We start from the raw sequence: 27,158 nt of genomic DNA, 5'->3' as shown, positions 1-27,158 counted from the left end.
TGTGAAGAAATTAAAAAGAAAAAAAAAAAAAACGACGCGGATCACGGCAAATGCTCTCTCGGTGCGGTCCTCACATTCCTATCCGACAAAAGGAATGTCAAATGAACATGGCGGTACAGAAACGCGTAAACGCACTGCTACGTCAGTGACGCTGAAATGGCTAATAATGAACACCTTGCACTTGTACATGCGTCAACTGTGCCTCGTTACTTTCGCGATCATAATCATCATAACATACAAAATATGTAAACCAATTATACGCCCCAGCCACAGGAAAGGTTGCTGATCGCATTAACGTCGTCAATCATCTGCGAGGCAGGTTGCGCCGCCAAATTTTATACGCTTGCAAGTCTCGCAACCACCGCGGCCTCGACTCTTCACACCACGTGGTCGACGCTGATGATGGCTATACGGCGACCGAGGGAAGAGAACGCGAACAGAATTTCTGCCTACAAACTCGAATGCTTGATTTTCTGCTGCCGAGCGTACATATGCTTGCTTGGCCGCTCGACTGGGGGTCGCGAACGGTTGTCGTGATGCAAATTTTACGTTCCGCGGAGGAAGGAACACGTCGCCGCAACACGCTCGACACGTAAGCAACAGCTGCGCGTAGCGTCATCATAATCATCATCGTCATCACTACCACCACCACCATCATCATCATCTGCCTGGACAATTGTGGGCCAGCCGCCACCGTTTCGGCTGCATCCAGGCGACCCCGGAGGTCCAGGGCTGCTGGAAGGCGCCGGACGCGTTGTACCACGAGGCATGTATTGCGTGCTCGCGTTCAGTGTAAGCACAGTGCGGTCGCCCGTCCGCTCCGAGAGCACTTCTTTTTTTGCTGCCCGCAGCAGCTTGCTCTGGTGCGACGATCGTGAGGTCCTAGATGCACAGCTGGTACGTGGGACCAATGCTGCTCCGACATTGAGTTCGGGTTTCAGTGCCTGTATAGGACGGGTAGGTTGCGGAGGAAATTCTCGGCTATTGTGTAAAGGCAACTTGATGAACCACGTTAGCTATGTTGATGATGATGATGATTTAGTGGCATCCTCTGATACGTGGCGGTGAAATAGTCACCTAGCTTGCTTCACTTAATCAGGTATGCTATACATGTTTTTTTATCTAGAATTTTTGTATACATCTTCTTAATCTTTTTTTTTTTACTTCAAAATCTACCTTGTACCGCTAGCCATGACTGTAAGAGATCCGGTCGTATCAGTCTGTTCACTGCCTTTTTTTTTTTACCAATACTCTAAACGTCTCTTGCTTATCTCGACTGCTGACCGGTTGACGCTTCCGTCCACTTTAAACCCAAGGGCTTCTGGAAGGTGTGCGTTACCTACGGTTCTCATTGGTTGTGTCTCTTCGCATTTTAACGCGAAAGCGTTAAGGACCCCGCGTCGCAGAAAATCCGGCGTCCCGCGTTCGGCGTCGGACGTCGTCTCGGCAGAATTATTTTCGAACCACGCTCTACCTGCGCGTTCCATGTGACGCAAATAATTGACTGAACTAACTGAGTTTCTCAAGCTAAAATACGTGAAAAAATCGTAAACTACGACTTACACACTACCTATAGACATGATAGCTCTCGGATTGTAATTTGAATATACAAGAAAACATAATTCTGTTACGCTAAAACTCAAACTCCTCTTCCAGCGTTTCTGCAATGCATAGATCGGAGACGGCGTCCGCCATTTGCGCACGCCGGCGCGTAGATATCTCGTTTACCGAGCGGTGCGCCCGCTTCCTTGAATCACTTCCAGATGGCGCTCGCCTCCGCCGCATGTGAATGTGAAGACATCTGCCCAACGGTCGATTTAAGCGCCACTGGCCTCCTTGAAGCCCTTGGGTTCAGCGAGAGCAGGGGAAAAGTAAACATGTCCGCAATAGAAATTAGTAACAGGCGATTTGAAGATTGGTGGAAGAAAAGTAGGGAAACGACAGAAAACGGAGACGTACAAAAGCAAAGTTCTCAATAGGTTGTCAGAAAATTTGGTTTTGGGAGTTCACATTGGTTGTTATCTCCATTTCTTCTTTAACCTAGGTAGGACACTAGGCAGTATAATAGCAAAAGCTTGGTGGCGCAACCCACCACCCCGTTCCAAAGGAGACGCTCATAACATCCATTCATCACGGCCCATGCAAGAGGCCGCGTTTCTATCAGAAAAACCGCCTTCGTGCATAGGGTTCGTCGCGACCGCTTCCCGGTAAACATTGCGGTTACATACGCTGCAGTTGCCGGGAAGCGTGAGAAGCAGTCGGGGATCTTTGAATGCTATCGCGTTCCACTCGTAAAGGCGGAGCATAAGCGTCCTCCAAATTTTTATTAGGATGTGCTGAGTGGTCTCCAGGTTTAGTTCGCCGAAGGACTGTAGTGGCACCTGTCGGCAAGCGGGAGAAGTACCACGAGCGACTTGGCTCGCGAGGCGGGGTAAAGGCACATCACGTGACGACGAGCGTTCGAAGCGTGAAGACGCGCTCGCCGAGAACGGACCATGTAGTCTGTAACCATCGTTAAAAAATCCAGCTGCTTTTTTGATCATCGATCGTGCCGTCATGTGCGTAGACCACTGACAGGCAGCAATGATGGTACGTTGTGTGTGAAGGTGGCGCGAAATTCACAGTACGCGCAAACTTGTGGCGTGCGCCCGCGCTTTCGCTTTCTTGAAGCGAGCATATGTGCTTGAACGAAGAGAGTGTGCAGGCGCATTAACGTAGTTCCAAATAACCCAAGTCGCAAGGAAACCACGGAAACGAGCAGTTCGTGCAGCGACAGCGAACAGTTTTGAATTACAGGGAGACGCTAGTGCGGGCGGGACACTTTCAAATTTTCGCCATCTTGCCATCTTTCATTGCCTTCGGAGGACGGCTATACGCCCTCTCTGATTGGCCCAAATGCCAGCGTGGCGGAATTTGTCTAGAACATCAGCCACCATAACATGCATGGTGCCAGAGCCGCCATGAGAGTGCGGTAGCAAGTGACCCATGTACTCCATGCAGCAACCACACCACGTGGTGCTTAGTCCGTAAACGATATGGCCAACAGGTTGTGCGGATTCTTCTTAGCAACTTTATGATGTTCCTAGCACGCGACTGTCTGTAGACTGGCCGCGCGAAATTGAATCGTTTGGCGCAACTGCTTGAGGCTAGCGTGCGCGTTCTTTCCCTAACAACACTGATGTTTAACACTAAGTACCCCTTGAAAACCCGATATAGAAGCATGCGTGCTTGGACACCAGTGTGCCGTAGCCTGCGCGTGACGTCATGGTCGCCTTTCATGAGCCGTCGTCCGCTTCTTTGGGGGAGCGCCCATAGAAGCAGACTAAACAAGTAAGAGGACGCTTCGCTGGCGTTCTCGGTTCACAACGATGGCTGTCACCACCATGCCGCCATTGAGATGAAATCTACCGCAAAATCCAGTCTGTGATATACCGTCCGTGATATACCAAGAAAAAGTGTACGTACTCCTCGTTCGCCACGAGTTGGGCGAGCGTGGCTGGACCTTGGGGTCATTGTCCACACATCCACAAATCGAGTCCGCAAACGGCAGAGACTTTGGCTCTTGAAATAGCAGAGCGCTGTGTGACAACGTGTTTTAAGGCAGCAACGCTGGTAGCGACACCGTACGATAGTTTGATCAAACACAAGATATGCTTGGTTTCGTGGAGGCCGTCAGGTCTAAGAAATGGCATATCCATAGCTGTGATTACGTTTTCCTTCCGCCTCTGTCGGCATTCGAGCGGCACATGTCGGATAGACGTACGCTTATATCGCGCCTGTTTTTCATTTCTGAAATATATAGTTGGCAATCTGCGCCCGCCCTGTTTACGTGTCTTTTCTTTGTCCGTGTTTTCCGCATTACCCTGTATGCACTTAAATAATGTACCAACTATCCCTGAACGTTCTCTTTTTGTTACAAGGCACATTTGGTGTTACATGAAGGTCCTCGTGAAAGAAAAAAAAAAAGCTTGTTATACGTCAATGATTGTTGCTGCTGACGCATTTACATCCGCAATGCCACGGAAACCCGCAACAGGGAGGAAGTTCAATAATTTGGGAAAAGCGTCATCCACCAGAGAGAAGCATGAATCTACAAGAGAATCTACGTAGTGTTCTCTCAGAAACAATTATTCGCAGTTACAGTTAAAATTCGTCCCGGCCCAGGGATCGAAGCTCGGACCAACGTCTCTCAATCTTGAGGAAAAGAAACGAACGCTATAAGACGCGGACTAAGAGAAGCTGTTCGTCGTACATGTTCTTCTTTTAGTCCGCGTCTTTATAGCGCTCATTTCTTTTCTTCAAGTATGTTAAGCCAACTCGCCAACATCAAGCTTCTGCTGCTTCAGGCCTGTCAATCGCCCGCACGCGTGAACGCCGAGTTACAAAGTGGCTTGCGATTTATACCCTGTAGACACGCACACCCACATCCCGATCCGAGGATCGAACCTAGCACCAACGCGTCTCTCCGAGGGGAATCGCTCTACCATCTTAGTTCAACCACGAGGCTATACACCATTTCGCAGAGCGATGCCAAATCACTCTACGAATCGAGGCGCAGGGACAGCGACACATATAGTGGATCAGTGTAGGCGGAAATCCCCAAGGGTTTCGGATGCGAGTTGCCGCAGCCGAAACTTCTAGCCGGCTGCGAGTTGGCCGACGTGAGCCGGTCGGCAGAGGACAGACCTTTACGAACGAAAGGAAAAAAAAAGTTTTGAGAATCCCTTGACTTTCTTTTGTCCCGGTACACAGCGGCTGGGGCATGGCCGACGAGTGGGGAAACAGTGATGATAGCCACCGGGAACAGCGGAAGCGACCGGCAGAGGACGGCACAGGCGGTCAGAGCGAGGCCAAGGTGCCCAGGCTCCTCAGCGAGGACGAGAAGGGCGAGGACAACTTGGGGACGCCTCCGGAACAAGAGCGAGGTGAGCGGTCGCGACCCTTTATCAAGTATACACGCGAAGAAATGGCTCGGGGAAACTAGGTTAGGTTGGGTTAGGTTAGGTTAGGTTAACCTTAAAGGTTATCCTTAAAGGAGTGTCGACGTGGCATTTTTGACTTGTCATTATATTTTTGCGTAAAAGGCAAATCCGAACCCACTAAACCCGACAGAAAGAAGTAAAGAAAGAAAACTGGCAATTGTCAGAGTGACTTAAGCGATTTACTATAGCCGATAATACTTGTTTGTACCATGACCTGCGATCTTGCGGCGCATGGGTTTTGGAGGCATTTGGCATAACAAAATCTATAGTTAAGTGTTCGTCTATGAAAAAAAATTACCGACGATTACGTTACTTCCTAATGCGAAATTTGAGCGCAGCAAATAAGCTGTTTCACCTTTTCGATAGATTGAGGCAAAGAAATCGAGCAACACATGTATGCGCTATCACAGAATTTTTTTGTTTATTTTTCACACGTATTCCTTTAACAAAGACTCCACTAACAGTTCTTGACAGTCATGAAGGAAGCTTTGTGGTCGGAGAAATACACTGATATATGTTCGACTTGGTACACCAATGCTTGATTCTCAAAGACGAGATCTATACAAGTGCCTCGCGAGGTTGTCACAGCCGTGGGACGCGTTACGAGCGAGAGGAACGGGATGTTCTCCCGCATAAGTGTTAGGAAATTGCTGTTTGTCTTTATGTCAACATTAAAGTCCCCCACTACTAACATCGGTGTGGATCGATGGACGGTTAATGCGAGTTGCAGGAAGTGCACGACGTCCCACCGATCTGGCTCTCTGATTGCCACCGCACAGGGGTTGCATTGGAGGAGGAGCGAAGAAAGGAATTAAGTTCGAGCCGGCGCTTTGACAACCGGAGACTCGCAGGAAGAGGGGGGAGGGGGGCGGCGTGTACACCCAGCGGCAAACGATGGGGGCAGAAGCGCGCGCAGCAAGCGGACAACACGATAAAGGGAGGAGGGAAGAGATAGCAGCGACTGACTGATGCCGCTGACGCCGATAGTGAGTCAACCCCAGCTGCGGAGTTGGTTTCAGGGACAACGCCGCCGATGCCGACACAAACAATATGATACCCTCGCTTCCGCAGCGCTAAGAACCAGGTCTAGCCGTGGGAAGGTGGTCACGTATTCGTCGACGTGCCGGGGCCTACGTGAAATAACCGGCGCGTCGGCAACTGAAGAGCACCCTATCCGCCACACAAGAACAGGGGGGGGGGGGACCCTTTCCTCCTCTTTCTGCATGGCGGCGACGGTGTTCTATGCAGTCACGTTATCTTGACTCTCTAGCGGCGTCAGCGGCATCCAGCGGTATCAGTCGGTCGCTGCTAGCGCTGGGGGGATGAAAGGGGGGCGGAGCTGGTTACGAGGCCGACGACAACGCCGACGCGAAACCCAGGAACGGACGCCAAAGAGCTGCGCTCTAAAATGGCTGCGTTACGCGCGAGGGAATGCGAAGACTATAAACGTCGCAACTTTTGCGACAGATCTTCCTCGGAAACTCGAAATTTTCGGGGAAAAAAAATGCAACAAAAGCGGCGCCGTTGCACTGACGTCATCGGCGAGAAGTATACGCGAGAGTTCGGAGCCCCTCGTAGCTGTGCGAGTGTCGGCCATTGTAGCCACCGTGGGGTTACTGAATCACGACACAGAAATTTTCGGACGTACATAAAAGGGTTTGGCCTATACTGTGAACGGCGATTGATAAACATTACGAAAAAGAGAACGATCGATTCACGCGCAATTCGAGGCAATCGGGGACTGACGTTTCGTGTAAGCTCGCTGTGGCTCGGTGGCTGTGACGTTCTACTGCCAAGCACGAGGTCACGGGTTGGACTCCCGATTGCTGCATTCCGATAGGGGACGAAAAGCGAAAGTGCTCGTGCGTCGTTTATTGGGTGCGCAATGCATAGCTCCTTCCACTGCCGTGTCTTGCGTAATTTTGGGGCCTCGAACACATTAGTCAACAGCTCAGTTAGTGAGACAGTTAGTTATACGACCAGTCGACGAGTTAGTCAGTCTGCCCTGTAAACCGTTTTACAACCTTAAGGGTGCAAATCGCTCTGTAACTCACACCTTCACACCCCCAAGAGGTCTGAGAGTGCGAGTATAAATCGGTTTACGGTGTGCCAATCGTTCAGTAAGTCAATGGATTTGTCGGTCAATCAGTGAGCCAGTCAACTGATCAGTTAAAAAAAAACGAGTTGAATCAGGTTGGGTCGGGCGTATCGGGTCGATCGGTCGGTCTCGGGGAGCTATTCTGGACACTCAAATCCTGCCATGCCGTCGAATTCCGCCTCGTTGGAGTTTTGAGCCAGTGAGAGCTGGCAAGATGACGAATTTATTCCTGAAGTAAAACTTTTTTATGAATAGACCATCTTTACGAATATCAACTTATACGTTCTTTTAAATGTGAAATGATTAAGGTTGCGACTCATATCAGAAACATAGCAAACATGCAACGAAATCCAGCTTTTCGCCCAAATCGATACAATGAACACTGGGCATTTCCACGCAGACGCACTAATTACGGCCATCAAGCACTCTCCAGTTTTCATCCCTCAACACTCCTCAAGTTCAAACTAAGTGATCAAAACATGCGTCATGTGTCTAAAAAAGCATTACTGCCAACACTTTTGTGAATGTTAACTTTTTTCTTGTGTCTCTTGAAAAGTATTTCTTTTTCCGCTTCGAAGTTGTGACATTTCTGCTCTTTCAGAACGTATTTTTGTTAAAATCTTGGCTGAAGTATGTAAAATGAATATGTCGCTATGCAGTCAAGCTGCCGTTTTGCAGCTTTCATTCTGCCATCTTCACCGCTTATGTACACAAGCAGGAGAGGGTTTACAAAAGATGCTTTATTCAACAGTTTTTCAAATGGCACATAAGATGCACATTCAACAACACATTCCGGTAAATGATTCCATTCTTCGCTCGTGAGTGAAAAAAAAAAAAGATTTCTGAAAGATTTTAGTGCGGGCAAAGTATGACTCGACTACTTTAGAATGAAAAATACGCGACGACCTGTGTGGAACATGGGTAATATACGTGGCATTTGTGGGTATAAACATGCGGGTATAAACATCTATTCTAAGTGGGCTTCTATTCCATTCTATATGGCGGAATTGGACAGTGTTCGGAATAGCAGCCTCGGTGGCTCGGGTCACTCAGTCTGGTTCGCGTTCACGTGACTGACACGCTGTTGGTGGCGCATCGATTCCGCCTTCCAGCCGACCCAGGCACCAAGCGGAGCAACGACACCGACAGAGGCGACAAACAGGCAGGCAAAGCGGACGCATTGAACGGCGAGAGGGATCCCAAGGTGCGAAGGGTCGCCGGCGAGAGCGAGGAGGACAAGGACGCCAAGAGTAAGCGACAAAGCACGTGCTCGTCTATTGTGACGCCACGCTATAAGGACGGAGTGAGTCAGTGAGGAACCAGTTCCGCCCCGCCGCCTCAGTGTCACTTAAAATATTTATCGTAGAAAACGATAAAGAAGTTACCGAGCGAGAGAAACGTGAAGTCAATCATTCATTCGGAAATGCACACTGGCAATCGACCAATCGACGAATCCAGTGGTTATAGTTGCTTATTCCTTAGTGGGACGATTGATGGATCCGCTGATCAATCCTTTGGTCGACCAATCAGTCAGCGAATGAGTGAATGGCTGACGGACTGACTCAATGAATAAATAAATTAATTAAAATACAAAAATGGCAGGCGACCCTGATCTTTGACTTAGGTGTCTCTTAGTGGCACTCGCACTTCGGCGTTGTTGTTCTTTACGTTAAGCGAGCGAACACTTTTCCCTTCGCACGATATGCGGGCGAGGAGCGAGGGAGGGTGAGGACGCAGCGCGCGCCACCTGGCTGTGCGTAGCCCTCTAGCGGGCTACGCGCGGAGCGCACCTTAAGTGCCCTTTCCGGTGCTGACGTCAGAGAATGTAACGAGCGCAAGCGCGCAGCTATTTCGAGCAAGCGAACGAGCGAGCGAGCAAACAAGCAGGTGCGTGCCGGGAGAGGAGAAGCGAGAGAGGAGGTAGTGACGTCACATCCGCTCTGCTACGCAGGTGTTTATTCTAGGCCAGGCAACTGTTTTCCATTAATTAGCCGGCTCAATATTATGCCACCTTGTGTGTGACGTCATTAGTGGCGTAATTACTTCCGTTTTGTACTTCCCTGCTTCTAGGAATTTCGCCAAAGTCGTGCTCACTTCGCGGGTCTCTAAAGTCTATGATTCTGTGCTTTGGTGTGTGGTAATCAGTGATTTCTAATTCTAATTATTCCAGACCTTTCAGTAACTCAACTTGTAACTAAACTTATGCTCTGATATCATATCTATAATGAAACTCATGGATTTTGTACTGCGTATTTTTTCCCATTTTTTTTCTGATTTATATTGAATATCGTCCCCGGTCGTCTCAGGAGGTGAACCGAACCGGAAGTGCTTCTCAAGAAACAGGAGTGTTACTTGATGCTCGCGCCACTAATAAATAAATGGGACGTTCGCTTTCACTCCACTGGCCCTGCGCGCCTGTTCCGTCTCGCAGACAGCGAGACAGCCAAGGAGAGTGACGAAACCGATAGTGAGGACACTGACAACGAGGACACCGACAGAAAGGACACTGAGAACAAGAACAATGACGAAAAGAAAGACAGCAAGGACACCGACAGAAAGGACACGGAGAGCAAGCACGCCGACAGCAACGCTGAACAGTCTACAGACGAGACGGACGGAGAGAGTGAGCCCAAGAAGCGCAAGGTGGCCGACGAGAACGGAGATGACCAGGGTACCGAGGAGGGTAAGCGCAACACTGTTTGTACGTAAAACCCCTTAAACTTCGTAAAGTAGTGCCACGCTTTGAAGAATGCCGCCTCCTCCTCACGCGCTCTGGCCGACGCCGCGTCGCTATGGGCCTAATAGCATCACGTGAGTCCTCGCGCCGTGCATCAGCGCCATTTTTGCTCGAGAAGCGTCTACGGAGTGGCGAGGAGCGCATGCTGGCGCCGTTGCTAGCACCGTTCGAGCAGTGTAGGCGGCGCCACGGTCGAGGAGGGAGCGTGAAAGAGAGGAGAAACGAGGAGGAGTGAAGGCGGGGGAGGAGGGGGTCGCTACTTTACGAAGTTTAAGGGGTTTTATTTGTACGCGGGAAGGGAAGGGAAGCGTAGCAGGGGGCGGCAGAAAGTTAGGTGGGCGGATGAGATTAAGAAGTTTGCAGGGACAACATGGCCACAATTAGTACATGACCGGGGTAGTTGGAGTAGTACGTGAGAGGCCTTTGCCCTGCAGTGGGCGTAACCAGCCTGATGATGATGATGATTTGTACGCGGGCCATGCCGAGGGGCCGAGAGCCGTAGAAATGTCTTTGCCGTCCTAGCTTAAATAAATAAATAAATAAATAAATAAATAAATAAAATACGCATGACAGAAAGCAAACAAACATTTATGACGCTGCAGTGCTGCGAGCCGTTTGTTTTGCCATGCCGTTCCTGAGGTATTCAGCTATGGAACAGCACTTAACATTTTTTATGAGTCCACTAAAATCCTGGTTAGAAGAATTTAGCTGACGTCTAAGATCACACGCATTGAACAAGCACTTCTCAAGTATACCTTATACTATACCACGTATATAGGTTATCTTGAAATACATCGTGGAGTCATTGTAAACAGACAAAACTGAAAGACACGCAAATATCTCTCGCTTTAACGGGCGTATTTCATTTCTTTCAGGGCGTACAGAGTTTTTTGAAAGCGATTACTTGGTGAGGTGGGCATTACACGAAAAGTGAGAATGTGTAATTGACTAATTAATAGTATTGCACTAACTAAGCTTCTAACTGATTAGCTTGCGGTACATATTGCAATTGACTAACTGTAGGCGGCGAGTTAACAGGGCGCATCCACATGGAACGAATTCTCCGAATGAAATCAGTTCCGGGATATTCATCTCCAAAGTGTGCGACGGTATACATTGGCGTTCCAGTAACTTTTTTTTTTGCATCAATGCGTAAACGGCGTTTTTCTTAAGACGTAAGTGGGACAACAACGCATTTTTACCGCAAATTGAGGCCGCAGCTGACGAGCAGAACACAGGGCACTCCAAAACAACGAGCTTGGTTATATTTATGACTCATGCTTCCAGTGTATAGTATGCATAGTAGGGGCCAATTAGACGCTATTTACGCGTATGATAACTTAAGCAATATATCTTGCGTCGTTAGCATTAATAGACAGAGCTCTACTAACTATGAGGTCATTAGCGGAGTTTCTCAACGATCCGTTCTTCGCACTCTCCTCTTCTTGCACTTGGGAAATGATTTTTCGTCAGCAATTCAACACTCTTCATTCTTTCTATATGCATGCTGACGACGTAAAGCTAGTTAATACTGTCGACAGCGTTCGCGGCTACATTGACCTCAGAAAATGCATTCTTTTTTTTTTTCACTCTCAAACTGGTTCATAGACGATAGGCTACTCTTAACGCCTCCAAGGCAATGTTATGTTATACGCAAGAAACACACCGTGTGCAATTTTCCCACACTCTTTGTGGTGCTCCACTGTCCCGGGGGCGATGAAATGAAAGATCTTGGTGTGCGCTTCGACAAAACGCTAAGCTTTTTTTCACACGCTAAATATACGAAACAACGTGCCCTTCGCGCTCTAGGTATTGTTTGTCGTATATTCCATGACTTCCGCGTCCATGTTGCATTTCTGAAATTGTATTCTACTGTGGGTACTCCACCGCACTGAGGTATGCCTCTGTAGTCTGGAGCGGAACTGGCATGTCTAATTCTGACCTCATTGAACGCGTCCTGAATGAATTTGTGTCTATCTTCAAGCACCGCTTTTGCCCCGATCATGGTACTACTTTCTCAGATATACCTCTATTCACACCTGTAATGTCAAAACGTATTAAATGAGACCTTCTGTTCCTTCACGAGGTGCTTCATGGTAGTATACATAGCCCAAAAAAGCTTCTTGATCATGTACGTTTTTCCATGCCCCAAAAGTGTACTGGACAACTTCGTTCCGCATTTCCTGCGCGGCCCCGTTGCAGTAGTCACTGTCTTGTGACTCGACATCGAAAAGGTATATACGAGGGCGAATCAGAAAGTCTTTTCCCCTATCTTTTATTAGCCTAATTGAGGTATGTAAAGCTAATTTCAAATATAGGTACTCTTCTACGTACCTTACACTATTTCCCCACATAGTCCCCACACCGGTTCAGACATTTGTCCCATCGACGCACTAAATTTGAGATGCCCCTGTGGTAGAATTCAGCGACGCATGCGGCCTCTCCGAACGCTCATTCTCATGTAAGTCTACACGGCCTATTTCGAACTCGCAAAACCACCACCTGTTTCCTCATTTTCATTTTCTGCATTTGTTTCTCTCCCTCGAATTGCTTTTTTGCCTACCACGTTTTGCATTTCCTGTACACAGTGTCTCCTGAATTACTGTTTAAGTGTCAGTACAAAGGCTGTGCTGTTGTTCCTGGGCACTATAGTAAACGTTTTGATTCACTGTTATTAGGCTTGTTGTTGTTGTTACTGTTGGACCCACTACGGCGGGGGAGGGGGGCGTGGTGCGCGGTGTTCAACGTGTCGTTCATTTACAGATGCCGACAGCGCCGAGAAAGCTGCAGAAACGGAGCGCGGCGAGGAGGAAGACGCCGAGAAGCAGGAGGGAGGCGAGGAGGAGAACAACGACGCTGCGGGGAAGGAGAGCGAGGAAGGAGACGACGAGGACGACTACAACCCTTTCACGAACGTCGTTCTCGTCATGGAAAAAGACGAAAACGGCGAGTGGCGCTTGGTCGACGTGTTGATCGATGGCGATGCGGAGGAAGAGGAGGAAGAGAAGACTGAAGACGAGGCTGAAGACGACACCGAGGACGACACGGAGGAAGACGAGCTGGTAGCTGCGTTTGCGGCGTTGTTTGACGACAAACAGGAGGCGAAAGTGCAAGCGGACCAAATTGCGTCGCAAGAAGATGGCCGGCAGAGTTTGAGAGAGGGAGCGGACGCCGAGGGCGAGAACAAGAAAGAGGGCGGCTTGAAGACGAAGGACGAGACGCGCGAAGACGAGAACAACGCGGCGGCCGAGGAGCGGGTGAACGGCGGGATAGACGTTGAGGAGCACGCCAAAGTTGAGGAGGACGACGGGGAAGATCCCGTCACCCTACACGTGAGTTTCAACAAGCAGAGCTACGACATCAAGCTGCCCCTGTCGGCCAAGATGTCCCGGCTCAAGGTAGCGGTAATGGAGAAAACCGGTGAGTAGCAGCGTCGAAACAAACAACCGAGCTCAATAACAGCGACATAAAGAGCGCCTATAGTTTGTCCTCAGCGTGAGATGAGACTCAGCGACGGCAGATTTCACCGTTTATTTCTCGCTGCCGCGATGGAGAGCAAGTATCAAGAGTGAATTGGGATCGAAGCGGGCAGCCAGGGCACTAGAGACGTTTAGCCTGTCCGCTATTCCGGTAAACGGGAGCGCTTTGGGCGGATTGCCGGATTTGCGGGGGCGTAAACGTGAGCGGCCAGAGCGGTGCAGCCGCCTGGTAACGCAGAGTTCAACCAGACAAACACAGAGCTATAACTGCCGTAACCCACAATATCCTGCTTCGCTACTGGTGCAAATTTTTGGCAGTGGCGTAATTGTGAACACCATTACGCCACTGTCGAAAATTTACGCCAGCAGCTAAGCAGAATATGGTAATTAGCTTTGTGTTTGTGTGGTTGAGCTTTGCGCCACCAGCTGGCGCCACTAATCTGGCCGCTCACGTTTACGCCCCCGCTAAACCGGCAAACCGCCCGCTCTTGCCGGAATACCGGACACGCTAAAAGTCTCTACTGTCATGTTTTTTGCGCTAACACGGTATACAGCGGAGCGTTCCCGTAAAGTTATACAACCCGCTGAACACGCGCCTGCAGTCGCGGCAGCGGGTATACGGTAACGCTCGCGGTATACCGTAACGCTCCGCTAAAGCTCTCTATTGGAGAGTTTTAGCGTCTCCGGTATTCCGGCAAATGCACGCGGTGCGGACGGATTACCGGGCGAGCGGATGCGTAATGGAGCGCGGCTGGAGTGGTGACGCCACCTGATGGTGCAAAGCGCAACCAGTCAGACATAGAGCTAATGTTCAGGTAACAAGTGTAAAACATTATAAACATTGAAAAGGGCAACGTGCTCACGATTACGCCGATGCCGAAAACTTAAACTAGCAGCGAAGTGGAATATACTTGGTTACCACAATACTGGCTCTGTCGAATGGTTGGGAGCAGTTTTAAAACACACAGTAACACAGAGACAGAGAGAGAAACACACACAGTAAACTCTGTCTCTGTGTTCTTTAGCGCTGCTTTCCCAACCGTTTTCCCATGAACCAACTCGACCAAACCAAAGTTCTGCATTAGCTCTGTATTTGTCTTATTGAGCTTTCCGCCACCAGGGGGTGCCACCACTACAGCCGCCCTTGGTTGCAATGAATGGAACGAAAAATACTGTGGAGATTTAAAAGAATGAGAAGAAATTAGAAGGGATAATGTGTACGATAACACAATGGGCAGTGCCTTTTTTTGCTATCAAATTTGAGGCTGGAGCTTGTTGCCTAAGGGCAATAACATCTGTCGCCTGTATCTAAACCCAGCACTACCACATTTTCGGTTAGTTATATTGAGCGAGGAGTTGAGTTCACTTCGTTACTTCGAGTTTTTCAACTGCTTCACAAATGTGTCAGCGAATAAAAAACGATTCGTTAAGTTCAAAATTTTGTAAAGCGAGTTTCGTTATGTCAAGGCTTGAAATTATTCGATAAAATATGGTGAGAGCTAAACTTGTCGAACGAAAGGTTTTGGTCTGGCCCGTGGTGCAGTGATTTCATATTAACCCCTGTTTCTATCGCAGGAATCGAGCCGCCAATGCAGAAGCTTTGCTTTAAAGGTACGTGGCTCTCGTGCATACCGGACACACGAACGGAAATGCACTTTATTTCTTTTAATTCATCGGTCCCCAGGTGACGCAGTAAGCTTTACGAGACCAGGTAGCCTACATGCAAGCGCTGTTATGACTTGCGTGTAAGCTCCCTATATACGAGACGCATTCGAGCGGGTAAGTAGAAGGGGTTCAAGGAGCAGGCCCCCCCTCCTTGCATAATACCGGCAACCCTGCGCTCACTTTGGGTTCTCGCCACCATCATGAAGGGCAGATGTGCGGGCGAGCGTAGGGCACGTGTAGGTTGTTTGAGGACCTCGCGGGCTCTGCTGCCAGTGTCATTAAGTTTGATGGCCGCTGTATGTTGAAAGCCATCTGCGCTGGGGACAAGGTGCACCGTGGGTAGGGAGATGGGGAGGGGGGGTGCGTTCTATTGCAGGCGGCGCGGACAGCTGCGCGCCCGGGCTACTGTATCTTGAAAGCCATCTGTGACGGGGACGCAGTCCGCTGCGCGCTGTGTTTTCGCGGCTTATGTTCGCGTTGATGCGAGACGCAGCACGAAGGTCACTTCGCTCGCTACTGCTGCCGCGCTTCCTCCCTCCAGCGTTTCGACAGCGAGTTTCCGCGGTCATCGAGTGAGATGTGTTCATCTTTTCTCACGATCTCTACTGGCATAACAAGTTCGGCAGACAAGTTTAACCGACGCAGACAAGCTTTGGAAAGTTCTTTTGCAGTTATTGTTGTCCGAAACGGTGAACAGCGCAAAAGTAGAGAAGCGTCATTGTGTTCATCTGATATTTTTTGCTTGTATAATGGCGTTTGTTCAGAGACCTGCAATTTATTCACACTACACATTGCACATTAGGTAACTAGGCGAGTTGATGTTTATGCATACTCGTTAATGGCGCAAGCGAACATGAGGCTCACAAAACGAACTTTCGATGTGCGCTTGGGTGCAGGCTTCGGTTGGTGTCACACCTGTAGTTTCTTACAAAAGATGCTGGAGGGTATTGTGGCGGCGGCCGGCATGGCGGTTCAGCCAGCAAGAGGATGATGGTTATAATGCATATAGTTTTGCCAAAACCTCGCCCTTCTGGCTTCAAACGACTTCTCGAGCTTGAAAATTGATGTTAATTAGCAAAACGTGGCTTTATAAATGCGACAACTCGCAATGATACTGGTTCTGCGCCCAGTCTTATTGGCTTTGTGCGTAAGAAAAACGATTGCTTGAAAAGTTTAGGCCAGTGATAAAAGATAAAGCGTAACCATATAAAGCAACAAAAAATGTCTGAAGGAATAAGTACGAAAACCAGATAAACCCGTGTATTACCCATTATTTCGGTGGTACCACTGTAAAATATTTCTACGCACTCAGAGGTGAGCAAGGTCGTAAATCGGTTCGTAACTCAAAGCCTTACACCCAGAGTGGGTGTAAGGGTGGAAATTATGGACCCATTTACACCCTTGATAATTTTAACAGTGCGAGTGGGACGAAAGGGTGTAAATTATAGGCCGATTTACACCGTAATAATATCAAGGGCGTAACTGAATTTACAATGTAGTTGATCGATCGCAGCGACAGATCTTACCCAGCAAACGTATAGCAGAAAACGTTATGGTGCCATCGATACATATCGAGCGCCGCGCTACGCGCGAAACGAGCCAAGACATCCGAGATTTGGCGGTGACGTCGACGGATTGTCACGTCACCAAATCTCGGAGGCCATGGAAGAGCAGCAGTTCAGCTTCGGCTCTCCGACGGTGCGCGACGCATTGCAGGCGCGGCCCAAGCGGACGACAACAAGAGCCTCCGGGACTCTGGACTCTCGGATAACTCGAAGATATTGCTGGTGGGCTCGACCGTGAGGGATCTTGACGCCGTGCTGCCTCCCAAGCCCCAGAAGAGTTCGCAAACCAGCCCATTACGTGAGTGCCAGCTCGTCGTGCACGAAAAGTTTAGGCCAGGGTTAAAGATCTTCTGCCTCGATGGCTGTAGTGTTGCGCTGCCGAGCACGAGCTAGCTCTTAACTAGGTGGTGGCGTATGCTGCCTATATGGCTCGTCACTTTACTTATATCGGCTTTTTGAGCCCACTGTTCGTGTTAACAAATCACTGATCCTGAAGGAAATACATTGCCCTAGTTTGCCTTCTTACTACAGGGTTGCGTGTCCCTTGCATGTCCTCGTGGAGGACATGCAAAAAAGACATGCAAGAAAATGTGCCCTACGGTTCCTGTGTTATCTCCACACGCATAGAAGTATTGTCGTCATCGGGAAAATTTTTCCTCTAATACCTTGTTTTCGGACATTTAGAAGGGTGACGCTATAAGGATGGATGGATGGATGGATGCTATGAGCGTCCGCTTTGAAACGGTCTGGTGGGTCTTATTTTGCCTAATGTCCTACCTATCTCCTACCTTCTGACGCACACACACGCACGCACGCGTGCACGCAGAATTCCCAGCAACGAACTTTCTGAACCACTGCTGGAAACTTTGTTCTTGTACGCCTTCGTTGTTTGTGGTTGGCCCACCAAACCTCCAATCGCCTTTTCCTAACCTGTACTGTGGTCATGTTTACTTTCTCCCTGCTGTCGCTGAACCCAAGGGCTTCAAGGAGACCAGAAGAGCCTAAGCCCACAACTGGGAAGATATCTTCACATTCTAATAAAACATGTTCCATTGTTTCTCTAGCTTTACCGCAGCAAGCACATGCTTCTTCTTTCGTGTACCTCGCTTTATAACTGCGCGTTCTAAAGCATCCTTATATCTCTTTCAAAAAGTAAGGAGCTTCCCTTTGAGTTACCATAAATAGTTTCTTTCCTAATTGAGTTTTTTCCTCTTACGTAGTTATCAAAGCAAGGCCCAAAGTGTTGTGGCGCCCTCGTACGGAATGTCAGTGAAGCTCACAGATTCACGGGCATAAGGAAAATAGAAAGTTTTTGCGTGTTCGGTATTGCGCTAAACGCCGGCTGACTGGGCGTTTTGCGGTATGGGCGGAGGTGCATACCTGAGTGGCCTGCACGGTGCAGCCGCCTGGGGCGCAGATATCAAGCAGACACACATAGATCTAATATTTCAGTAAATAAAGAAGTGTGTTCTACTTAGCTCCAGCTGGTGTAAGTTTTCGGCAGTAATCGTGTACACAGTTACGCCGATGCCGCAAGTTTACACCATCAAAGAAGCAGAATACACCTGGTAACTACAGTAATAGCTCTGTGTTTATCTGGCTGAGCTCCGCGCCACCACATGGCTGCACCGGGCGAGCCATTTACGTTTGCGCCGTATACGCTCGCCCGGTACTCCGCTGATCTACCTGCGTTTAGCGCAATATCGGACTTGCTGATAAGACTCTCTGATAAGGAGGCGTGCTCGGGAACGTGCTCACTAACACATGAGGGAAGAAATAGACATTTATGTCCACACGAGTACAGCGAGGCCGACAGTGCGACTTTGAGCAACTAAAGGAGCCGGACGTCCTTTCCTAACGCGCCGTGTCCACACTGTCATTACTGGTCATTCCAGGAGCAGCAGTGCAGCAGTGCAGCACATGTGAGGACGAAGAACGAATACAAGACGCCCTTTGTCCTTTTTTTTTGTGGTTGTGACGTGTTTCCGGCCTTTGCGATTGCTTCCGGTGCATCCATCTCTTCAATAGCATTGCCTTCGACATCTGTTTCTATTACTCCAAGGAAACGGTCGCTGGGAGCTGTATTTTGTCGGTACCTATTGCAATGCTACCCCTGTAATGAATCAGTACCAACGAAATTCGGCTATCAGTTCTTTCTGTGATAGTTCGCTTCTCACAGCTGCGGTCGATGCTCTCGTACAGCAAAGCCGTGTGTGGCTGGGGAACGGTCGCAGGGTACACAGCTACTGAGCTTTAGATAAACTTTGTGTTAACGCTCTGCCGTGCACTTCCGAATGCAATGTTATCTACATCTTTGCTTCTCTGTATAAATACGTATTTAGGCGTAACTCGTGCGCACGTAGTGACCTCTCTGTATCAGTAATGACCTGACAGAGAGGCTTGCAATTTTATCAAATGCACCGCCAGTTGTGTGTAAATAAATGCTCAGCATAGTGACAGCGGTAGCCAAGACGCCTTCTCTAAGCCCATGTTCTCATGTATATGCAATAAACTTGCGATGATCTCGAGATGACTTCATGATGACCTTGTGACAGAATCCCGACTATTAGGCGTCAATGAGGTACCGACGTGATATTTTCGACTATTAACTTCTCGCGTTAAATGACAGCCTTGGTACCTTTAACCACTAGAAATGACAAACCTCAAAGCGCATGTTACTAACTTCGCATCCTAGCTGTTCTACAGCTAGTTTCGATTTTGTGTTCAAGAGGGTACTGTATCATGACGTCACGACACAGTACGTGAGAGCAGCACGTTGCGACGTTTTGACCCTCGTACCGGCTCGCCAGGGCACCTCATATGCTGACACTCATTGTGAGGACCGATGTAGCAGCATAGCGAACGATCAAGCGAGCCGGAGCAAGCGGCAGTACGTCGCAATGTTTTGCACCACGTGACCACATGCTGTGTTGTGACGTCACGACACAGTATCCTCCTGGAAACCGAAACCAAAAATGGTTATAGAAAACCTACTATATTAAATTATTTACGGCGCTCCGAGGCTCGTCATCATTTTTTTAGGGTTTAATGCTCTAGAATCTTCATTCAGTTATCTAAAAATGCGCACTTTCGAACATTCTTATATAAAATAGTCGGTGGCCTAATTCAAAGCAAAGATCTGCTTCCTGTAGTCACTAGTTTTTTTTTAACTTTCTATTGTAAATTCAGCAAACTTCATCAAGAATGGTGCAGTGGTGGCCGAGAAAAAGACAATTTTCTCCTTTCTCACGTATTTAGACCGGAACCCTTAAGAGAAGAGTGAAGACGATGCGTGTCTCGCATTGTTGAGTGATGTGAACCCGCGCTAACTAGCCTGAGTAAATGCTACTGCCATTTGTTAAAGCTTTGGTCATATCCACGACGAGCTGGCGGCATCGTCCTATCAAATTGGAGGAAAAATCAGCTATCACTAGCAGCTATCGTTCATTGCGATAGCTGCTATCAATAGCTGTCACCGACTCATCTGAACTGTTAATTATAGCTATCACTAAAGAAATGACTCGCCATCCCGGTCCCGTGAAAGTGGATGTCCAGCGAAGCTGCCACAAAACCACTAAACCTGCTGGTGCGGTTATGAAATGTTTCATTACCTTAGAGTAATGATAGTGATAATCGCTTCGTGATCACTGTGGTAGACCGTGAAGGATTTCGCGACAATTTTCGCTGCATTCTTGGCGAAGACCAAATCTAAGCACGATCCGTACTGCGTCGTTGTTTGAGTTGGGTCGTCGTAGCGTGCGAGTCCCAAGTTCCTGACAAACGACGGGAGCCAGTCCTTCTTGTCGGGTTTCGCAATGTTAGCATTAAAGTCGCCGACGATAGCCGCTGGTGTGCCTCGCTCTTGTCTCACCATGCAACGTGCTTCCGCCACGGACACATGCATCGAAAGGTGGCATACAACGCCCTTATGGATTTGTCGCGGTCTAGTCATTAAATATGGGGTTCGGATGCTAGTTTTGTGCTTGTTCTTTATTGAAACGAATGATGTCCTGTAGGTTGTACGGGTGACTCGAGAGACTGTATGCACTTTTCACTCTTCTGAGTGCTTGAAGTGTACTTCACCTCCGCCGCGGGTCGGCACGGTATTGCACCTTCGGAATCGGCCCACATTTTTGCCGACGGACGCGGACATGAAAAAGGCCGACCAACAGGAGGCTAACAGGTTCACTGTAATATAACAGATATCGTAACGGATAACGGGACTCTTAGTGATAGCTATGATTAATCACGGTTAGTGAAAGTTACCTGTAATTACTCCAATCGGACGACGCCTTCAGTGGCAGCTCGAAGCTAGGAAACTTTCTAACGTCAGTTGACCACTAATGGCGCTCATCAATACTGTGATTTATAGAAGTTCTAGAAGTATGTTCACCCACATTTTATTTGTTCTAATATTAGTATACGTCGTACTTATGCTCCACTGATTTCCACAGTTTGATATAGTCTGGTGCATGTTCTTTCAGTTAACACTTCTGTCAGGTTTTGTACTTATATTGTGTGTTGCTTAAATAGCAGGCTGAGTATTTCCTTAGATTTTGCTTTCCACCTATCATGTACAAGTAATTATTGACTCTTTTGAAGGTGCCCTTTCTGTTGCGATTTCTGGTGGCATTGAAAATGAATGTTGAACAGATCTTGAGGTGCACCGGCGCACAGACAATAGGTTGCAGAAAAGCCAACAGGACACCTTGTGTCTGTGTGTCGGTACGCTTCAAGATCTGTTCAACATGAACTTTAACCAACTATAGCCTGTCTCGCCATCTTGTTGCATTGATAGTATTTATGAATAAAAATAATCATAAAAGTTACGTGTGTCAACTATTTTATTGAACGGCTGTTATCGCAATTTCTCCTTCCTTGCTTCTGTTTCAGTCAAGAGAGAGCCCTTCTGCAAACAGGCGGTGAGTGCACATTTTGGCCATGGGTCCGGGTGAGAAATATGCCTTTCGACCTTCTTAGTCGTTAGAAAACGATGTAAAGGTATGCCCGCAAATGTATTGCCCTCTGCGGACTCGTAAACGCTGCTAGCGACTTGTGGCGCAGTATTGAACGCGTTCCGTTTATGACATTTTTTTCGACTTGAACACTCAGAGAACAACAACAACAACAACAACAACAACAACAACAACAACAACAACAACAACGAAAAAGCACAGTCTGAAATGTGTTGTAATAGTACAAAGCGTCACAAGATGTTACTAGCGTTCCTACTGCCGTCCAGAACCGCCAGAGCTCAGTAGGCCGGTTAATCCGTAAACGGAAATAAGTTTGCAGATAAACTAAAGCCCTGTCCTTCTGTGTGAGCCGTTCCTGTTTCTGTCACGCACATGCCGAATACTTTGGTCTGTAGGCGTCTCTTACGATTTCGCGCAGAGACACAAGGCGATAATCGACGATGGAGTTCCGGATGACGCCTATCCCGGTATCGCCAATTTTCACGTGAGTGACGAGTCTGTCTGTCTGTCTGTCTGTCTGTCTGTCTGTATGCTCATGTTCGGTGCCGTCCATGGCGTTTGAGATTACGCATTAGTAAAATTTTGGGCCTCGCTGGAAGCCTAGTTCCAGATTGCGTTGTTGTATATAGAGCAGCCTTCGTGCAAAATATTATGCTTGAAGTATCAGTGGATGCATTACGAAAGGCTAGCAAGAGTAAACGTGACCTCTGAGATAAGGCACCGCCCGCGGCGTGGTGAACTATCTCGGAGGCACCGTGCTGAGATTTTAGCCGCATTTGACAGGAAAGTCGCCAGCGCACTGCGTCGGAGAATGAAACGCACGTGCACAACACCGTGGGAGATTATTGTTGTGTGGCAATATTACGTCCTAAAGGGTTTACGGCTTTTAGCTGTGGATAGTAAGAGGTGTCCTTGTCAGGGTTATTAAAAGACTGTCTAGCCTTTTACAGTGGAGGTGTTAGAAGTTCGCTGGGTTTTTCTTGACGTTCGCAGCTAGCTGGAGGAAGGAGAGCTGAGAGAGAGTGAAAGCAGAGTATAAATATAGCATCGCGTAGCATAGCGATGCAGCGAGGGTGGGTGGAGCCTAGCGGGGGAGAAGGAGCGGAGCGGCGGGGACAAAGGTGGTGTGACGTCATTGCGCTCCGGTAAAAACTCCTGCGCTCGCTTCGGCGGATTTCAAGAAGCTACCAGGTACACGGCGTCGGAGCTAGCATGCATCAGAGCTAAGGCACGGCGGTTGCCGCCGCGTCGCGTCGGTGCAGCGTCTGGCACACGACACCGACGCATATGGAGTCTTGACAAACAAATCGCTTCTGTTGCATCGGGCGCCTCAAATAGCGCGTCGTCCAAAACGAAACCCCCACAGAGGAAGACGGCATGGATCTTTCTGAAGCCTCAACTTCCCCCAGCTCCGCTGGTCTCTGGCGTTTGCGGTAGCAGAGACACGCATAATTTTTCAGGCACCTTCTAGTTTGTAGCGCAACAGAAAGCCTACAATTCTAAGTGTCTAAACTCGCCGTGATTTCTCTGGAAAGCGAGTAGAAATCGTTTAAACAATTCTTTTTATCTGCGTAGTCTCTCTTTTAAAACAGAGTGCTGACGCCGAGGACACTGGTTACAGGACGCGATGGCAATCTCGGAGGCCTTGCATCATTGCACCACACCGTTCGACATCGCACAAGGTGGCGCCACTTTTCAACTCGCGCTAGCTGGAAACGAAAGGAATTACTCTTTAACGCAAAAAAAGTTAGCAAACAAGCACGAAACACAATTTGAGACAATACAATATTGTATACAAGCAAAATAACTCTCCCTGTGCGGATTTTTGGTTACTTGAACGTACAGGGGTTCGGTAGCACTGTTTTGTCGTCGAGTGACCCCACACGCCATTCTTTCGCCACTTTCAGAGCCAAACTAAAAAATTGGCAGTGGCTTTGCTCGGCTATGCCAGGATATACGTAGCGAAAGCTAAGGCATACCATGGTTAGCCTTGGTTAATCTTGATTGCAAGTCCAGGTTAGTCTGGTTGTCTAGCTGTGTTGCGGCGTTTAGCCAGTCGTTCGGCGCGCTGTTCGTCTGTTTCCTGGGCGATTCGTTTCCTCTTCATCTTGTTCCGATGTCGATTCCAGGCCTCCTCCTGCTTATCATAATTGTCGTCGTGCATACTGCCGCCTCAACTGTGGTTGCGGCGCACGCGAGCTCTCCTTTTCAATCCTCCGACATGTTGTCAGGCATGCGACGCAGCTGGCGAAGCGAGCGGAGGCGAGCGCAACGACGAGGAACGTGATGTGACGAGGAACGCGGTGTGACTTCATGTGCCTCCTCGGAGCACGGCCACGGCGAAATCGCAAGTTCGCGACCAGTAAAGCTTTCGCTTTAAAATATATTTTCTTGCTTGTGCGTGGGATACAAGCATGGTCGCTTCCGTCAAAATGACCCACAATATTATTCGCACCACAATCCGCAGTTGTGCTCCGAGTGGTAGACAGTCCTTTCAGGGGTTGTCCGAACCCAAATAACACCCCCTTCTGGCCCCAGTGACCGCCGTCATTCCTAAATTTTTTTCCCTGCAGGATAACCTTCCAAACGGGCCGATCACTGGAATGCTGAACAGTCAAAAGCAAAAGGTCCGGCTCACGTTGAGGCTCGCAGAGGATCAGTTCTGGATCAGCACAAAAGGTAAAAAATAAAGATAAAAAATAAAGAAAAGAAAGCAGGAACATGCACCCGCTACGAGAGTTTTTCTGTTAATCTTATTGGCTGCTTCTTCTGACAGAACGAAAGCGCTTGTGTGCTTCGATTTAGGTGCACGTTACCGAGCCCCAGGTGATAAAAATTAATCCGGAGTCTCCTGCTACGGCGTCCCTCATAATCATATCGCGGTTTTGACACGTAACACCTCATAGCTCAATTAATTTAAGCACCTGCGCCGCGGAGATGACAAGGGGCTCGCTGATCACGTAACATAAACGAGGAGGAAAGGCGCGGAGCGGCGAGGCAAAAAGGTCTTGCGCGTTTTTTTTTTTTAAAGTCTGACGACGTCAATTGACTCTTTTTGATTGGTTAGTAGTTCAGAGTACCTTTTTTGTTTTCCATTTATAGTTGGAAGGCAGTTGCTCTTGCTAGTGCCGAAAGACACCACGCTGATAATTTCCGCTCGTTTAAATCACTTGGTGTCACGCGCATGCGTTATAGTTCGCGTGAGTGGACTGAAAACGCATGTTGCGAATCAACGTTAGTCAAACTACCCAGTCGACCGGGGCTGATTAGATAAATAGGAGATCCAAGAATGCGGAAACGGCGCAGGATGTATGTTTCGAATTAGTCGCCGTATGAGCTGATAGAATGCTACATTATCTTGCGGCGCGATGTTCGAGATTTGTGGGTGCGCGGCCTTTCGACGTCATTGTGCGCCTGCGCATTCGATAGCGATTAGAAACGGGTCACCAATGCTGGGGGAAGGTGGCAAAAAAATAAAAAAAGGAGCAATGCACTATTAGACGTTTCTTTTAACCCGGGAAATCGCGTAGCTTTTCTTCATGTTTGTCATTACGCTTTATGGATTTCACTTAAGCTCACTTGCAACATAACGGCACGTTGCAGAGACGACAGAGAAGTATTCCATGAGCAAAGCCTTGGCCGTGGTCAGCCAACCCATCGAGGGTCACGAAGAATATCACATAATGGTGAGTTTAGGATTGTGTATTTTTTTCCTGGTTTCTGCCGGGCCACGATAACGCTGTACAGTTCGTAATTCCTCCCGCTGCATACCTACAGTTAATGTGTTTTCAACAGCACAGTGTGTAAACTTGTGTTTTAGACAGAAACGCAGCGCGATGCTCCCTCCTATCGTTGGAGTACGTCATGCCTGTCGTTACGCTGCGCATTCGTGCACACGCTAGCGCAGAACGCCAGCGGCTTCGTCTACACAAAGCCGACTATGCCGGGGGGCGTGTCGGATCGAAAATGGGGTCGTCGAGTTCGTGGAATTACACGCTAGTGAGTCGTGCCGTGGGGACCATGAGCTGAGCGTTTTTCTTTAAAGCGGTACCGACGCATATTCTCGAAGTTGTAGAAACTGCACCACGCTATTCTCGCGCGCAATGGAATGACGCTCGCAAATATTAAGCTGGGCCAAACGTAGGATGTCGTCGCTCGATACTTAAGTTGGTCTCGAAACGTTAAACCTGTGGTGTGGTAGACATTACGTAACGTCACTTCACAGATCAAAATATGCCGACGTCGTGTAACATGCCTAAGTATGTATGGTGACGTTGCTCATGCAAAAAAACAAACTATAGCGTTACTCGCCTGTCTTCTGGCCATTGATGGCGCCAGGACTGTCCTGCTTTGGAGGGAGGGGGTCAGAGCATGATTCCACATTTTCATCGGCGGGGGGGGGGGGGGGGGGGGTTGGCGAAAAATAAATAAAGGAAAAGGAATCGATGAGAAACATTAGTGCGTTCTTGTTGTGAAGACCAACTTTATGTTGTAGAGTGGTTATAGACGTATAGAACAGTATTTCTTCCCCCAAAATATAAAGTGGTTGCCATGCAGTACGGCGCTTGTTTCTTCCAGTACTTTCTTTGCTCGTGTTTTGCGCGGCTTCACAGCTTCGGGCTTCTCAAGATTTTCGGTCACCAATTAGGTGAACTGTCAATTTTACGAATTTTGTGTTATCTGTTTCTGTGGATTCAGACGCGCAAGCCTCCTTTATTACATGCAGTGTATCCGACGCCACGCACCGTCTCCTGGGACAAAAATATAATAAATAGAAATTAAAGTCTACCAAGGTCGTCGATGGCAGTTTTTTTTTTCTTTTTTGCGTTGCACAAATTGATAGGACGACCATGAATCGTTCATGGTGGGGGTTAAACTTACTATGGTTATACCTGAATCTGCGGACATTGTTTGTAAAAATTCTTTGGACCCGAGACAGAGGGGGGGGGGGGGGAGGTGAGGAAGGAAGGGGGTGCATCATGTATTCAATTAAAGCTTGCCTTCAGCATACGCTTTTCCTGATACTTCATTAACGACGCGGTTTAGGTTTAGACACCGCGCTCACGCAGCAGCTGCAAAGTTAGAACAGGCGAGAGTGACAAGTAACGCATTGTCTTTGATATAACAGTGAGCCTTTCTACGACTTTGCTGTTGCATGCTTGGACTGCTTCAGGAACTTGTCTGCATCAACTAGCTCGAAGTCAAGCACCACTTTTGCACTCTTTCTCAATACGAAAGCTTCCTACGGGAGGGAGGTTTGGTAGTAGACGGGCAACTTTTTTTCGCGGACAGCACTTGTTTCGTAATACCTGACGCAACATTCGTAAAATTGTAAAACGCTCCAAAAATTCCATATAACTTACGAAAAAAAAAAAATTGGTAGAGTTGGCGGTTAATACATGCACCGACACAACTCGGTGTGATCTGCGCAGTGCATTATGACCGGGATGTTCTCGGAAGTGGTGTGGTTATACTGGGTGCCGGCCCAGTTCGTGAGAGCCATCAAGAGAGCCATACTGGGAGGCGGCTAGCTCCCGCGTCCTTCTCCACGTTCGCCAGAGCTTCCCGAATACTGGAGGAGCGAAGCTGGAGGAGCGAAGCTGGAGGAGCGAAGCTGGAGGAGTGCAACTGGAGGAGCGCAACTGTAGGAACAAAA

The 27,158-nt window shown here is 48.5% G+C and overlaps 1 protein-coding gene across 1 annotated transcript in view; it reads left to right on the top strand.

The window, feature by feature from the left end:
• The first annotated feature begins 609 nt into the window (after nucleotides 1–609).
• Nucleotides 610–27,158, top strand: part of LOC126529433 (uncharacterized) — a 40,101-nt gene continuing 13,552 nt past the window's right edge. Inside the window, exons 1-11 of the mRNA XM_050177032.3 lie at nucleotides 610–766; nucleotides 4,753–4,925; nucleotides 8,193–8,330; nucleotides 9,512–9,763; nucleotides 12,581–13,237; nucleotides 14,872–14,907; nucleotides 16,678–16,824; nucleotides 21,420–21,448; nucleotides 21,921–21,986; nucleotides 24,076–24,181; nucleotides 25,106–25,188. Of these exons, the coding sequence (XP_050032989.2) occupies nucleotides 4,763–4,925; nucleotides 8,193–8,330; nucleotides 9,512–9,763; nucleotides 12,581–13,237; nucleotides 14,872–14,907; nucleotides 16,678–16,824; nucleotides 21,420–21,448; nucleotides 21,921–21,986; nucleotides 24,076–24,181; nucleotides 25,106–25,188 (1,677 nt within the window). The 5' untranslated portion in view covers nucleotides 610–766; nucleotides 4,753–4,762. The remainder of the gene's footprint in view (nucleotides 767–4,752; nucleotides 4,926–8,192; nucleotides 8,331–9,511; nucleotides 9,764–12,580; nucleotides 13,238–14,871; nucleotides 14,908–16,677; nucleotides 16,825–21,419; nucleotides 21,449–21,920; nucleotides 21,987–24,075; nucleotides 24,182–25,105; nucleotides 25,189–27,158) is intronic.

Source organism: Dermacentor andersoni, chromosome 8 (assembly GCF_023375885.2).
Source record: "Dermacentor andersoni chromosome 8, qqDerAnde1_hic_scaffold, whole genome shotgun sequence".
Lineage (NCBI taxonomy): Eukaryota > Metazoa > Arthropoda > Arachnida > Ixodida > Ixodidae > Dermacentor > Dermacentor andersoni.
This window is presented reverse-complemented; position numbering and strand designations above follow the sequence as displayed.